At 36.6% G+C, this 15,744-nt stretch overlaps 1 protein-coding gene across 1 annotated transcript in view; it reads left to right on the plus strand.

The window, feature by feature from the left end:
• The window catches only part of LOC122811065 (SLAM family member 9-like), a 463,730-nt gene that overhangs the window by 183,252 nt on the left and 264,734 nt on the right, over nt 1-15,744 (plus strand). Inside the window, exon 2 of the mRNA XM_044082619.1 lies at nt 334-421. Coding sequence (XP_043938554.1) covers nt 349-421 — 73 coding nt within the window. The 5' untranslated portion in view covers nt 334-348. The remainder of the gene's footprint in view (nt 1-333; nt 422-15,744) is intronic.

Here is a 15,744-nt window from a genome sequence, read left to right on the forward strand (position 1 = left end):
ACCTTTAGAAGACTTCTGTAACAAATGTGCAAGGAGAATAAAATGAAGTTTATTTAATCAACACATTTATTCTCTGCCTGCAATATGTGCTCATGTCAGTTATCTTTGCAGAACTGGAAACTCTACACCTAGAACCCTTTATAAGTTGAAAATCTTAACATGGTCTTACATGTATAGAAAGTAAAACACTAGGACTTAACAGTAATTCTTTACATATTGCCATACCCAGAAATATAAATAAGCATTAATACAAGCTTATACATAGTTGTTTTACAGTAAGAGGACTTAAAATTCTTGCTAAGAGTGATGGCTTTCTTTTCACTTTTATTCTAGGACAACTGAGTGAAAATGAATTTCCTCTTTCAACTTTGGAAATGGAAAAGCATGATCACATTTCTTATGTGTCTTACTTCCTTGTCAGGTAAGCCAAAATATTTTGTTTGCTTATGGTTAAGTGTGTGTTTTTCAGATCTCTCTCTCCCTCTCCCTACATATCTATCTCTGACTATCTATATCTATCTATCTATCTATCTATATATATATATATATATATATGTGTGTATATATAATATAAGTTAAGAGTAAATGAAAGAAAGAGCATTAAATATTGTTTTAAACGAAGAGGTGTACATGTGTATGTGGTCACGTTAAGTGGGAGTGTATGGCAGTGATGAAAGTTTCAAATATACTGAAAGTTTCAGAATTATGGGTGATAGTGTGCTGGGCTGGCAACTCAACACCAATAAAACTCCACTGGGAATCATTAGCAGACAGGTGATCTGCTGTGGTGACCCCTAACTGGGAAAAAAAAACAAAAGAAGAAGTGTGGCTGCAAGTGTTTGTTGGTTAAGGTTAGAAGTAAGAGCCTGGGAAGGGGATAGAGTTGGAGTTGTACATTTGTGTTATTGTGTGTATGTTCTGTTCAGTTGTACTGTTAAGACAAAGGGTTTTAGTAACAATGTGTAGGCAGATGCCTACTTAGAATGTGGAGATGGGGCAGCCTCTTGGGCTCAAGGTCTTAGGGAGCACAAACAGGAGATAGCAATTATGTGGTTGGCATAAAAATGGAAAGAGGCCACCACGAAGGATTCACTGTTTATTAGGGAGAAAATAACATAAAAGATGAGCGCTTTCGCATGCACTACTGCATGCTTCTTCAGATCTAATACACAAAGGAGCAAGCTTCATTTATATACCTAGCTAAAGTAGCTACTCCTATCAGCAAATGAATTAGTCAATTAAACAATTAATCAATCAGTTCACTCCTTTCAATGAATACAACTGCATCTATAGTATTCATCCAATGTTAAAAAATAAAATATATATAGATATTTTTAGTACCAAACACACTTAGAACACACTTAAAACGTGCGTATAGGAGCTAGCTATCTAGCAATTAACTTGTGTCATGAAACATAAAAAGCTCATAAAAACACTACAAATAACACCACAGCCCCTGATATACTAAGAAATCTTTGTTAAAAACAACATCAGGCATAGTGGATAACACTATGAAACAGCAATGCTGGTGTATATAAGTTATTATAAATTAATATAACAATCAAGCAGAAACTGGCCTGTAACTAAATACATAAAAACTAAATACATAAAAACATCTTTCTAATAAATAGCATTATATGCATTATACATATTATATACAGTACTGGTATATAGAAAAATAGATGTAAAACACAAACTTAGAAAATACTTAAAATGCTTAAAATAAGCATGTTATGTCAACCTTGTAAAAAAGGAGGCTGAAACACAAGTGTGGACATATTCCTGCATAAAATATAAATATATATATGTGTATAGAGGTACATATGCAAATACATAACTAACATCACTAAAAGTACCTAACTAACATCACTAAAAGTACCTAACTAACATCACTAAAAGTAGTGGTGTTACTATCATAATGTGTAAAAAATCAGGATGGTTAAATACAACACCCAAGTATCTATATGAACTCTTGATGAAATGCCTCAAAAAAAGGGGTCACAAAGCCTCACTGATCAACACTATCTGGAAATGAAGTTAAATATCATGTAGATATGAATGTGGAAGAGGAACACCTCCTATAGATAGCAGCTGATGCTAGAAAGTACATGGAATCAAAGTACGGGCCAGAGCTGACACAAGATAAAATGTGAAAATGTAAGTTATCTCCTCAACTTCAGTGCTGATCTAATACTAACATATGAGTTGAGGCCTGGGGGATGATGTGCCTTCAATCTAAGAATCCAACACAGTTCTAAGTTTTCTAATTCACAAATGTTGTCTCCTTTTCTGACATCAAGACGTTTCTTTTGTAGAACTTTAAAACCAAAAGTATGTCCTGGATATTCCAGGATATGTTTGGCTAAGGCATTCTTAGTGTCAGATTTCTTGATTTCATATATATGCTCATAGATCCTGTCCTTGAGCCGTCTCGTGGTCATACCTACATAGAAGGCTTTACATGATCTGCAATTGGCCATGTAAATAATATTCATGTCATCACAGCTGGCCGTATGTTTAGGTTCAAAAGTATACTTCAGAGTAGGGTGTGTAAAAGATTGTATAGGAGAAATCCAGGTACACATATTACATCTACCACATGGGTAGGTACCCAATCTCTGTTGACTCAAGGCTGTATGTTGAATAGATCCACCTAGTTTTTCTATGCATAGGATTCTCTTAAGGCTCTTACAATTCCTATATGTGAAGGTTGGATGGGGGCCAACTATCTTGGTGATATCTCTATCAGTTGTAAGGATATTCCAGTTCTTAGAAATGATCCCTATTATGTTTTTAATATCACTAGTGAAATTCAGGATAACATTAACCCTGTGTGTATTATACATATAAGGGGCAGATCCAAACAGCCTCATAGACTTTCCTGTTTCTATATTAAGATCATCCCTGCATACAAAAGCTTTCTTAATCTTGTGTATCATCTCAGGATCATATCCTCTATCAAGGAACAACTGTTCCAACTTCTGACATTCTAGCAATAACATCTCTGAATCATCACATAATCTGTTGATCCTAGTGAACTGACTCTTGACAATATTCCTAAATGTGAACCTGGGATGCATGCTATCAAACCTAAGGATATTATTCTTCCAACATGGTTTTCTGTATAGAGTAGTAGATAGTCCCCCATCCATGTTTTTACTGATGGTAACATCTAGAAAATGTACATGAGTAACAGAAAAGTCTATAGTAAACCTTAAGAAATCTGTCGTCAATTCAAGCTCTTCTATGAAGGCATGGAGCTCTGAGACCGTCCCCTTCCACAAGAGGAGAATATCATCCACAAACCTTCTGTAAAGAAGTACTTTGGAGAAGCTAGAGTGTTGGAATAAACATGAGGACTCCCAGAAATGTACAACCAGATTGGCATAGGTGTTAGCACAAGGAGTCCCCATGGCTATACCCCACTGCTGTAGGAAATGCTGTTCCCTATACATAAGTACATTGTTATTAAGGACTAAATCCAAAAGGGTGTTCAATAATACTTGTTCATTCCTACTAATACTGCTGATATGATTCAATATATACCTGATGGCTTCCTGTCCATAATCATTAGGAATGGAAGTGAACAGGCTCTTAACATATAAAGTAACCAATAAACTTGAGTCAAGATCCAGCCCATTAACCTCCTTCAAGTCACCTAACAGTTGATATGTGTCTCTAAGTATAGTGGGTATGTCAGACACCACAGGCCTCAACTTTTTCTCTATATAGTGAGAAATATTTTCCGTGACCCAACCATTCCCTACTACAATGGGGCGTAAGGGAGGGGGAAAAATCCCTTTGTGAATCTTGGGAAGTCCTTTAATGTAGGGTGTTTTAGGATGTTCTACAAAAAGGAAAGAATATAACTCTTGATCTATCTGTCTGCCCATCATTAAGTCATATAATTATGTGGTTGGACGCTACTGCAATCATAAATTAATGGCACTATTGCAACTGCAGTCAGGGCAGAAACACTTCAGCACTCTGTTCATGTTATAAGATGCTTTTTTTGCTCCTCAACTTAAACGTTGATGGAGATCTCCGATTTAGGATTAGAACAAGGTGCCCAAATAAGTAGCTACAGCTGAGAGACTCTGCATACGTGTGTGTGTGTGTGTGTGTGTGTGTGTATGTGCGCATTGCATGGGGCAAAAGAGAGTATTTTCCTTTTGCTATCTATGCAGTTTTTATTATTATTTTTTTAATGAGTAATTTTTTTTGATGTGCAGGCATCAGTATAATGTGTATCAATGTTTCTGTAATCTGTACACATTCATGTTTTAGTACCATATGTATATATATATATATATATATATATATATATATATATATATATATATATATATATATATATACATACATACACACACACACACACACACACACAAAAATAAAACAGAGAAAACACTGGTGAAAAAAATTATTAAAATAAAAAAACTTCCAAAGGCATCTGTAAAACATAAATAAAACTAGGTATAACACATGAAGAAAGAATGCAGCAAGTAGAACCAGTGACTAAGAGCGCTTTCATTCTTTATTTATTTAAGAACATCAGAATAAATAAACTGTGCAGATTACAAAGTTTAAATAGTGTAAGAAAACAAATAAAAATAATCTTATCCAGTGCAAATCACAGTTCAGCCCCTTTGCACATGATGAAAGTGTAATTCTCAAAAAGTTCTATTGTCCATAAATATGCATGAGGTGGGCATAACTTAAACAGAGTAACAGAGCCAAGCTCGAACAACATTCTTAACTGTGATTTTCACTGAAAAAGATTATTTTTATTTTTTTTGCTTTATTTGTTTTGAAAAAGCTAGAACTGCTGAGTAAAATGGCTTTTTCACTGTTAGATTGAGGAACAGTGGGGATCAGGAAAACTACAGTTTGATGATCATTGTGTAATCTCTGAGCTTCAAACATCATCTTCCCACCAACTAGCACACTGTGTTTGTTATCTGTAAATAATTCAACTCTTAAATACTATAAAGTGGAGCATGTGTGCACTACCTTTTCTGCTAGTTCAAGCATCTGGAAAAGGCAATATCTCAGTATAGAAGACTGGATATGTGTGGGTTTACTGTAACCAAAAACTGATTGCCTGAGTTCTATATGTTTCATTTAAACACACTCCTGGCTGAGAGTACAGCGGTGTTAAGTGCTTAAGCATTGAGGATATAGCTACCTCTGAGGATCAGAACAGAATACGTCCAGAAGAAAAGAACCAAGAACCACAAGTAGTAAAGGTAGAGGCCCAGGAACCACACAAACCAAAGTCCAAACCACAAATCCAATTTATTGACAGCAAAAATAGACCAAATGCAGTCAAGCGCTTTTGTCTTTAGCAAATACTTCTTCAGAACTGCTTGGCATGGTTATCTCCAACCTTAAATAATCCTAATTCATCATATGATCAACATGTGATCAAACATTCACATGACTCAACTTTAGTTTAGTACAAATTAGTTCTAAAACTTCAACAAAGATTGTTGTGAATGTCAGTGAAAATTGCATAAAAATGAGCAATGAACATAAGTGAAACAATAAAAATAGAAATAAAAATAAAAATAATACTGAGAATAGGAATAGTAAAAAAAATAGTGTTACAGTGACAAATGTATGAGTAACATGGCATAATCAGCCCTCAAGACATTTTAGCTTTAATATAGGTGTAATAAACCAACATTCATTCAAACCAGGGGGGGATAAGGGCGTCACACACTAGAATCCAAATGAGCCCTTTCTTGAGAAGATGTTCGTCAGTGTAAAAGCCCCTTGGATTTGGTTCCAAGAAATCAATCACCACAAATTTAAAAAGGTGACCAGGATAGGCAGAACTATGTCTGTACAGTGCATTAGTTGTCTTCCCTTTCTTGATTTCGTTGAGATGTTCATATATTCTCTCTTTCAAGGCTTGACCAGTCTTGCCAATGTAAAATGCTTTGCACCGTTGCAAAGTGCACCATAAACCACTCCCTTGGATGGATGCGCAATTAAAACATTTTTCACCTCATATTTCTTGTCTTTGATAAAAAAAGACTCACAGCAGTGTATATGTTGACAGTAGTTACAACGGTTACATTTGTACATACCTTTTGGTCTATTGGTACTAAGTTTACTCAAATTCCTTTCCAGTAAACTTTTAAAACATTTGTCTTTCCTAAATACTATCTTAAGTTTGGAATCAAATAGTACATTGCCATCACTGATGAAAGTAACAATAGGCCAGAATTGATTAACCACATCAACAATGTGGTAGGTATTTAATGAAAAAGTAACAATCAAGGCTCGTTCATACGACTTGTTTAAATTATGATCACCAGAGGTCAATGGCCCTACTGAGGATAAGGAATGACAGGATTATCACAGATTGGTAATAGGGGGCGGTACAGATCCTTACTCCCTTTGTCACATACTTCATCTTTGATGGATACCAAAAGATATGGTGGATAACGTATGTGGGTAAACATATCTAAGAGTTTTTCAATCTCCACCAAAAATACTGCACCATCAGATATCATCCGAGCAAGTTGGACTAGTTGTCCCTTGACAACTGCTCTTTTTTGAAATTTTGGATGCCAACTGTCATAGTGGAGATAAGAATTAGAAAAAGTTTTCTTACCATAGATGTTGGAGCCAAAGCAACCCTTTGAATAATCTTTTGACACTAGGACATCAAGAAATGCCATCTTGTCCTTGTCGAAGTTGTGGTAAATTTAAGAAAGGGGGTGCTATTATTGATGTAAATTAGAAAATTGTGCAGTTTCGTCAAAGAATCGGTCCAAATGATAAAGATGTCATCCAGGTACCTAATATGAAATGACCATCTGTCAGCAAATATATGACTGAACACAAATTGTTTCTCCCAATATGCCATGAATAGGTTGGCAAAGTTCAGGGCACATGAGGCATCCATTGCCACTCCACTCATTTGAATAGTTGTCCTTCAAAATATAGGAAGTTGTTGCTTGGGACTAATTCCACAAGTGTGATAGCCATGTTGGTGTCATTGTTGTTCAATAGCCCTATGTCAAAGAGCATACTTTCCACCCAATCAAGTTCCTCCTTGTGTGGAATGACCGAATAAAGATCTTGTACATCTATTGTGACAAATATACAATCCGGTGCAAATTGTAAATTTGCTAATCTGGATAAAAAATCCCATGAGTCTTTAGAGATATGGGAAATGCAACTGGTGGATGGCTGAAGTAAATTATCCACATATTTAGCTTTGTAAAAATCTCAGTGGTGGGTTTCAGATGTCTTTATGAATTTTCAGTATACAGAATATACCTGCCACCACTGTTTGTTCATTAGATAGGTATTCATAGGCACTTTTGTCAATTTGTCCCTGCATGACCATGTCATATAAACAGCTGTCAATTTTAGAATAAGCATTATTACGTTCATTTTGTGATACTTCTGTGTACCTGTCAGTAAAAAGCAGCTTGAACATATTATTGTTATAATCCTTAACATCCATAATGACAATGCCCCCCTTTATTGGGTTTCGTTATTCTGATTGTGTATTGTTACAAAGATAACTGAAAAGTTTGGTTTCATTCTCTGATAGGTTAACTTTATCATTTACATTAGAGTATTGGGGCCTTGAACAAAGTTTTCAAATTTCCCTTTCACAAAGTTTTTTGAACAATACTAGCCCATTATTCAAGGGCGGTTTGAAAGAAGTGGATTTCTTGATACCTATATTCAAGTTGGCCCTAGTGTTAGTACCTGCTAACTTAAACTAAAGGGCTAAATTTAATTTACGATTAAATAATTTTAAATCTATGAGTGTTTTAGCTAGATTGAATTTCCTGGCTGGTACAAAACTCAAACCATTACTCAGAACATCAGCATGTTCTGTTGAGATGTTGACATTGGAAAAATTATATACTGTAAAATCTTTAGTAGAATTTTGGATGCAACTAGACCCTATGTAATTTTCCTCCTTACTACTATTTGTATCCCCTACTACTAAAAACCATGACCCCCCAGCAGCTAGTTCCCAAGAAGGTCCACTGAGTCAGAAACCCATTTTCAGTGGAGGCCCGGGGAGAAAAGCTCCACAAACAGTTACACAAAAATTAAAGTTAAAAAAAAATCATCAAGTAATATATTTACAGTACATTTAAATGTAGGAGGAATACAGTAAAGTTGAAGATCAGACTAGTACACAAATTTGCACAGCAATATATAACACAGAGCTTAGGCGGTATCCAATTTTGAAATGCTTTATGAGCTTACATATACATAATTACATACACATTAATTAAGGAAGCAGGTTTAAGGTGGCTTATTATTTGCACTGCATGGGCAAGTAGGATTGTTAAGGTAGTGGCTTTTTGATACTTATTTAAATTATTTTAGACAGTCAATATGAGTCATGTGTGAGGGTAACATATTCCAAAGTTTAGCAATGTTATGGGAGTAAAGACTTTGTCCAGCTCTTTTGTTGGGTTTGGTTACATTTAAGAGTTGTTTGCTGGAGGATGTAAGGATTTGAGTTGGAGTATAAGTATATAGGAAGGAGTGGAGTGCTGGGCAGCTATTGAGTTTTAAAATTAGTTTGTGGGCTAGAGTCATTGGGTGTAACTGAGGTAGTGGAAAAATTCAAGCCAGTTCAGTTCTGAGATTGCTTGGCAATGGTGTGTATGGTTAGGCTTGCTTCAGGCAAATCTGGCTATTTTGTAATAACAGGATTGGAGTTTGTTGCTAAGAGATGAGTGAAGGTTAGTAAAACTGGCACTTCCATATAGACGAGAAGGGATGAGTAAGGTACTGGCCAATTTAGTTCTGGTATAGTTGTCTAGGTAGAGTTTATGATGGTAATGTTTGCCTAATTTAAGGTGAGTTTTCTTTATTGTATTTAGACTATGTGGCACAAAGGTGAGTTAACATCGATTGTGATAACCAGTAATTTTGCTGTCTTCACTATTTCAGTTTCTGTATTATCTAGTGAATGGATTTTGAAGTTGATATCCGGTGGTTTTCTTGAGAAAAGTAAGAGTTTGGTTTTTTGGGGGTTTAACAAGAGCTGTGCATTAATAAGCCAGGTTTCTATTGTTGTAAATTGCATTTTGTGTGGCTGTATGGAGGCCTGGACAATTATTGGAGGTGGTTATGATGGTAAAATCACCGGTATATTGGATGGCTCTACTTTGTTGGGAGGCTTTGTGTAGATCATTGATAAATATGTTAAAGAGTAAGGGCCCTAGGATGGATCCTTGTGGGACTCCTATGTTGTTTAACTAATACTCTGATAGTTAATTTTGCCATTTGACTGATTGTTCCCTATTGTTTAGGTAAGGAAAAAAAACAAGAAAATTGGAGGAGCAACTTAGCGTTGCTAGTTGGTTTAGCAATTTGCTATGTGACACTGTATCAAAAGCCATTGATAGATCCAGTATGATTACTGAAGTTGGGAGGCTGGCATCAATAGCTTTGTTTACAGTGTCAGTGAAAGAGAGAAGGGCTGTAGTAGTGTTGTGAGCAGAATGGAAACCATGTTGGGTGGGGGCAAGAAGTTTGTTTTCAGAGAGGTATTTAAGTAGCTGAATCTGTACACATTTTTCTAAGATTTTTGATAACGGAGAGAGTATAGAAATAGGGAAATAGTTAAGTTAGAAAGGCCATGAAAATGTCCACCTTTATGTAATGGAGTTATAATACATTTTTTCCACAGTTGGGGGAAATAACTATCTGAGATTGAGTGGTTTATAAGAGTGCTAACTGGGTATACAATTGCTTTTGCTGAAAGTTGTAAATATTTGATGGGTAGATTATCAGATGAAAGAGAGCAGGGTTTTAGTTTGGTTAGGAGTTTGAGTATAAGGGCGGTGGTACAAGTTAAATTGTAAAATATGGGGTTGTACGAGTATTGCTAGAAGTGTTAGAGGAAAGAAAGGTGGTATTGTCAAATATAGAACTGTTCATGTCCTGGGAGTTTGGGTATGTGTTAGATGGAGAATGTTTGATTAATGTTTGAATGGTAGTGATAAAGTGAAAGTGAAAGTTATGGGCAATTTGTTGTGGTTTACTCTTAGGTGAGGGAGATGGGTTTTGTAAGACGCTGGGATTAAGAAGAGAGGAGACAGATTTCCATAACGTTTATTGGATTGTTATTTAAGGAGGTTAACTTGGAGGAAAAGTAGTTTTTTTTTTTTTTTGTCTTGTATGACTAATTTCTTGGCTTTATTCCTAAGTTGCTTGTCATTAATCTTGTTTTGTTGTGCCCCATTTTTTGCCATTGCTTCCATGCTCAGTCTCTGAAGGAGATGTTTGATTTTAGTTAACCAAGGGGAATGGTTAAGTTTAGTTCATTTGATTTGAATAGGGGCTAGGCTATTAAGGGTTTCCTAGAAAGAGTTTGTTAAAGTAGTTTACAGCATCATCTAGGGAAAGGGTAGTTAGAGGAACCCAGTTTTGTGCCTTCAATATGTTTATAAAAGTGGTTTGGTCAAAGTAGATGAGATTCCTAGATGTTTTGCATGTGTGTGTGTGTGTTTTAGCTAGAGTACAAGTTATATGGGTATAAACTGGTAGATGGTCACCAGTGTGTTAGGTAGGGTGCCTGAGTTTGAGTAGTTGTGAGGGTGGGACACTAATATCCAATCTAAGTTGGATTCTGAAGGTGTTGATAGACCATAGGTAGGAATTGTGATAAGCTGTGTGAAGCTGGATAGATTTATATTGTTGAGTGGAGAATTGGAAATTAGGGTTTGCCAATTGATATTGGTGTGCCCTAGGATAATGGTTTCTTATGAAATACTGTGATTTATCCAGGATAAGAAATCTTCAAGAATGGGTATCTTGTGGCCTTGGGGAATGGCTATGGATAGATGTTTATTGTTGTTCATTTAGAGGGATGCAAGTAGAATTTTGCGGTTACCAAAAAAAGGGATTGGTTTGGGGTGGGTTGCAATAGTTAGGGTGTTTTGATAAATGAATGCTACACTCCTGCCCTTTTTGTGAAGTCTGTCTGAGCGAATGATATTATAACCTTGTGGAAGAATTTCAGTGTCAGCCATGTGTGGTTTTAGCCATGTCTCAGTTACTGCTACAGACATATGTATATAAATAAAATTAATCCCGCTGTCATGTCACAATAATCATTATGTACGACTCATACCCCCAACCAACCTACCACCTTCTCTTATTTCTCCCCTCCATACTGCAGTCCACTTTTTTAAATTTACCCAACTCCTGTTATTAGCATTCAGTGTTATTCGGTTTAACCATTGTTCCATCTTGTCAACCCTATCACTTCCAGTCCATCCTGACTACCAACCACTAGTCATTTTTTTAAGCTATCATACCATTAATAACATCTCCCACCCTGAACCTCATTGTTCTTGCCCTTCATCTCCTCCAAATGAACACATATCATCCAGCCTTCCTTTACCTCATTATTATATAGCTTACTACAAATTAATTTGATTTTCTACCAACATTTTTTTTGCACAAGATCTCATTCCCACCACATGTGAATGTCATCCATTTCTTTTTCCCTACATTTCTAACACTCTGCACTTTCGCATTGACCGTCGTCCCCTTATATCACTGGGACCCTATACCACACCTATGTAGCCATCTCTATGTAGACATCTTCAAGCACTTTACCATTTGCCATGGTGCACACCAGTGCTAACTTCTTATCCACCCCCCCATTTTTTTATCCTTCCCTGGTTAAACTTACTAAAAATTATTTATTTTTCCTGTTCTCCCAAATCTGTGCACATTCACAATATATTTCTCTTATTTCTACACCTCCCCAGTCATACCTCTTTCTGTTTTGTGAAGACTTTTCATAAATCCAAGAGAAGACCCCATACAAAAACAGTCCTTCTTGACTCCATAAACACTTACAGACCTCAGCTTCATTCTGTAGAGTCAAAAAAAGTATATTTTAAAGCCACACTATAATAGTACTTGTTAAAAGGACAGTAAATGATTCTTTTAAAGACTAGTTTTTTTTCCTTAGGTAAGAGGGAGGGGGTCACCACAAAAACAGTTGTTTCAGAGTCTCAGTAAAAAAAGATCTAATACCCAAGCCTTTGCATGGGCTAAGTATAGGGGGCCCACCTAAACCCTCATTATGAGATCCTTTTTACAGTAGGCAATGTCACAGAACAGATATCTAGGACTTCCCATGGACCTGTCCCACAGCTTCACAACATGCACTGAAAAAAATGTCCACAGTGTCATGTGAGCTCAAGATATGCTAACAACTGTTTTACTTTTCTTCACCCTATACAAGGAGAGTGACTGTTACTAACATGATAACTCCTAAACTTGAGCACATCTCATCCCTATAATGCTTTTACCCAGCCTATAACAAATACAACCCCTTTATTCCTTATATACTAATGTGTGTGTGTGTCTGTGTGTGCCTGTGTGCGCATATGTGTGTGCCTGTGTGCGCATATGTGTGTGCCTGTGTGCGCATATGTGTGTGCCTGTGTGCGCATATGTGTGTGCCTGTGTGCGCATATGTGTGTGCCTGTGTGCGCATATGTGTGTGCCTGTGTGCGCATATGTGCCTGTGTGCGCATATGTGCCTGTGTGCGCATATATGCACGCGCATGGGAATGTGTGTGCACGCGCATGGGAATGGGTGTGCACGCGCATGGGAATGGGTGTGCACGCGCATGGGAATGGGTGTGCACGCGCATGGGAATGGGTGTGCACGCGCATGGGAATGGGTGTGCACGCGCATGGGAATGGGTGTGCACGTGCACGTGAATGGGTGTGCACGTGCACGTGAATGGGTGTGCACGTGCATGTGAGTGTGTGCACGTGCATGTGAGTGTGTGCGCGCGCATGTGAGTGTGTGTGCACGCGCATGTGAGTGGGTGTGCACGCGCATGTGAGTGGGTGTGCACGCGCATGTGAGTGTGTGTGCACGCGCATGTGAGTGTGTGTGTCTGTTATAGTTAACATATCTGTGGTTTTTTTTATACTGTATTGTATAATATTGTATTGAAAGGCATGTTATAACATTTGTTAACCGTGGACCTTTTCTGCCCAGGCCTCCACTGAAAAGGAACCTGTCATGGCCCAGCTGGACTTACCTGGTTAAAAAAATTATAATAAATGCATATCTAAATAAACAAACAAACAAAGGTACTGAAACCAACATTTACAGATTTGCACTCGTGTATGATTCCAGAAAACACCACTGTGAGGTATACAGTGATTATTACTCTTCTGTTTAAAATCCTAAATCGTACAGCTTGCCACCCTATTGAAAATGATATTACCATTTAGAGAACAAAGCTACTTTAAATGAGATATGAGGGGGAAAACAAGCGTTAGGTCAATGCCTACTTCAAGTCAACAACTGGAGTAAAGGCCTTCTTTAAATTGGACCTAGCTACATGGAACACACTCCCAAAAGAGGTAATAAAGCAACAAACATTAATAGCTTTAAACACAAATTAAAAAAAAACACACACACACCTTCAAAAGGAAGCCATTTGTACCAGTTTTCAGAACACTGGATACTAATCAGTTTCCCTTTGTTTATTTTAGGGCTGGCCTAAGACCAATTGGACTTACTGGGGAGAGAGTGCCCACACAGGACTTTGGCAGGATTATGTGTTATGTGGCTCAAAAGACTTACTACACAGTACACTACTCACTACAGTAAATTGTAAGGCATTTTCGTACCTTTAATCTTGCTAACTACGAATTTCATCAGAGTGGCAGACTACATTTCCTGTCATTCATTGCACTAGTTTGTTAATACTGCATTCTTGTGACACTTGTGCAAGTCATAGTGCTAGCTGTTCATTCTTCCATAACAGTTAATTGCTGCTGATGAGTTTTCAGCAGAGTTCGGATTAATCATCTGGTTTTGTGTATCACATCGGTTACTGTTAAAGAAGATAATAAGACTGCCTTTAATAGAAAAAAGAGGACTGATTCTGTGTTTTCATTTGCTTTCTTGCTGATGTGTGCTATTTGACCAGGTCTTAATGAATATAATTATAAAACATAACTGTGCAATAGTCAAGTCTTCAGCAGTATGAAAACAAGGCCTAGTAAGTGTAAAAAAGAACAGATACGGTGATATGAGGTAACTTCTAAGCACCAAGACGTATCACAGAATATTATCAGTTCAACAGTATGGCAGAGAAGCACTTGCTGTAGAAGCAGAGATCAGCAAAGAATCCAAGAGAAGCAAAACACGATGAGTTTATGTTGAGTGGAGGATAGAAACATGATTCCCACCTGGTAAAAACAGGAAAGCAATAACCTAAACAGTCTTACTCAAAGATATTCCAAGGATACCATAGTTTTAGAGACACATGCAAATGGGGAGGGGACAGACAGAAACTTAAAGACTGGGCAGGATTAGAGAGGTATTTCAGGGGAGTGTGTTGCAGAAAGCTGAACAAATTGTGTGAACTGTGTGTGTTCTCTTTACAGCCATGTGGGTTTTGTTAAAGGGACAATCCCAGTGTTTAAAATTCTGGTCCACACTAGAGGTGATCAAAGTAACACCCACTTTTTTAACGTCACTCGCATTCTCACCCACAGTATCTTTTTTTTTTTTTTCAATGTCCGGTATACCTTCAATTCCAATCCTGTTTTGTCTCCCAGTGTCACCTACAATTTGGTTTTATGTTCCTATCTGAAGTGGACTTTTCTAAACGTCTGTTTCTCTAGCAAGCTGGCTTGTTTTACTGTTTTTTTTTTTTTTTCTTTATTTTATTTATTTAATGCTTTTGTAGAAGCGATGAACGATCATTTAATGCAACGATCAGTTGTTAAGCACTTAGAAGCATATGCATATGTACTTATAAGTGCTCAACAACTGATGGTTAGATTAGAATTTTGATTGTGAGAAGGATTGTTCTTTGTGGTCCCCAACTTCCCTTCAGAGTTTATTTTGAAGTCAGTGTGTAATGACATGCATTTAAGTTTCACATTTCATCGGGTTTAAAGAACCAAACCTAACACAATCTTGTATAAGGATTACGTCCGGGACTTGTGATGATCGTAAACCAGGCATGGGCTGTTATAATCTGTTTTGGCAGGGAATTTTATTTGGTAGATGCTTTTCACTTAAATCTCGCTTTTTTAAAAGAAATAAATGGCAAGGAGTGCAATGAAGAAATGCTGTAAAGTTATGTATTAACTGCGACGAAAACAGGCTGCTTATCCCAGATTTTGACAGAGATGTAACTCACATTAAACCATATGAGATAGAAACTGACTGCTAAATGCATATGTGTTAACTGAAATAAACAAAGATTATATCACTTGCATGCTGGGAACTGGTAATGGTGTATCACTTAACAAATAGAGTGCAGTTCTTAATCAGAGGGAATTTGGATAGATCTGCCTTATGGCATTCAGAACTTTTTGTGTCTGGCTTATTTAAGTAAATAAACCAATTAAACAAATCAGTTGCTCATTAACAGAATCAATCATAAATCCAACACTATTAAAGGAATATTCACTAGTTAAAAAACAATACATCAACACATAAATTAACATTAAAACACTCTATCCTATTAATTCTCTTCATACTGTTCATAAAAAATTATTACAGTGCTTTACAATAATTATTAAATTACTACCATCAACCAAAACCATACTTATTAGAAAATATTATTTTTACAAAACTAATATACCCATATAAGCACCTAGACATCAATACATACAGAATTAATAGGATAGAGTGTTTTAATGTTAATGTGTTGATGTATTGTTTATTAACTAGGGAATATT

This window comes from Protopterus annectens, chromosome 9.part0, assembly GCF_019279795.1.
Source record: "Protopterus annectens isolate FY-2018-M chromosome 9.part0, PAN1.0, whole genome shotgun sequence".
NCBI classification, from domain to species: Eukaryota; Metazoa; Chordata; order Ceratodontiformes; family Protopteridae; genus Protopterus; species Protopterus annectens.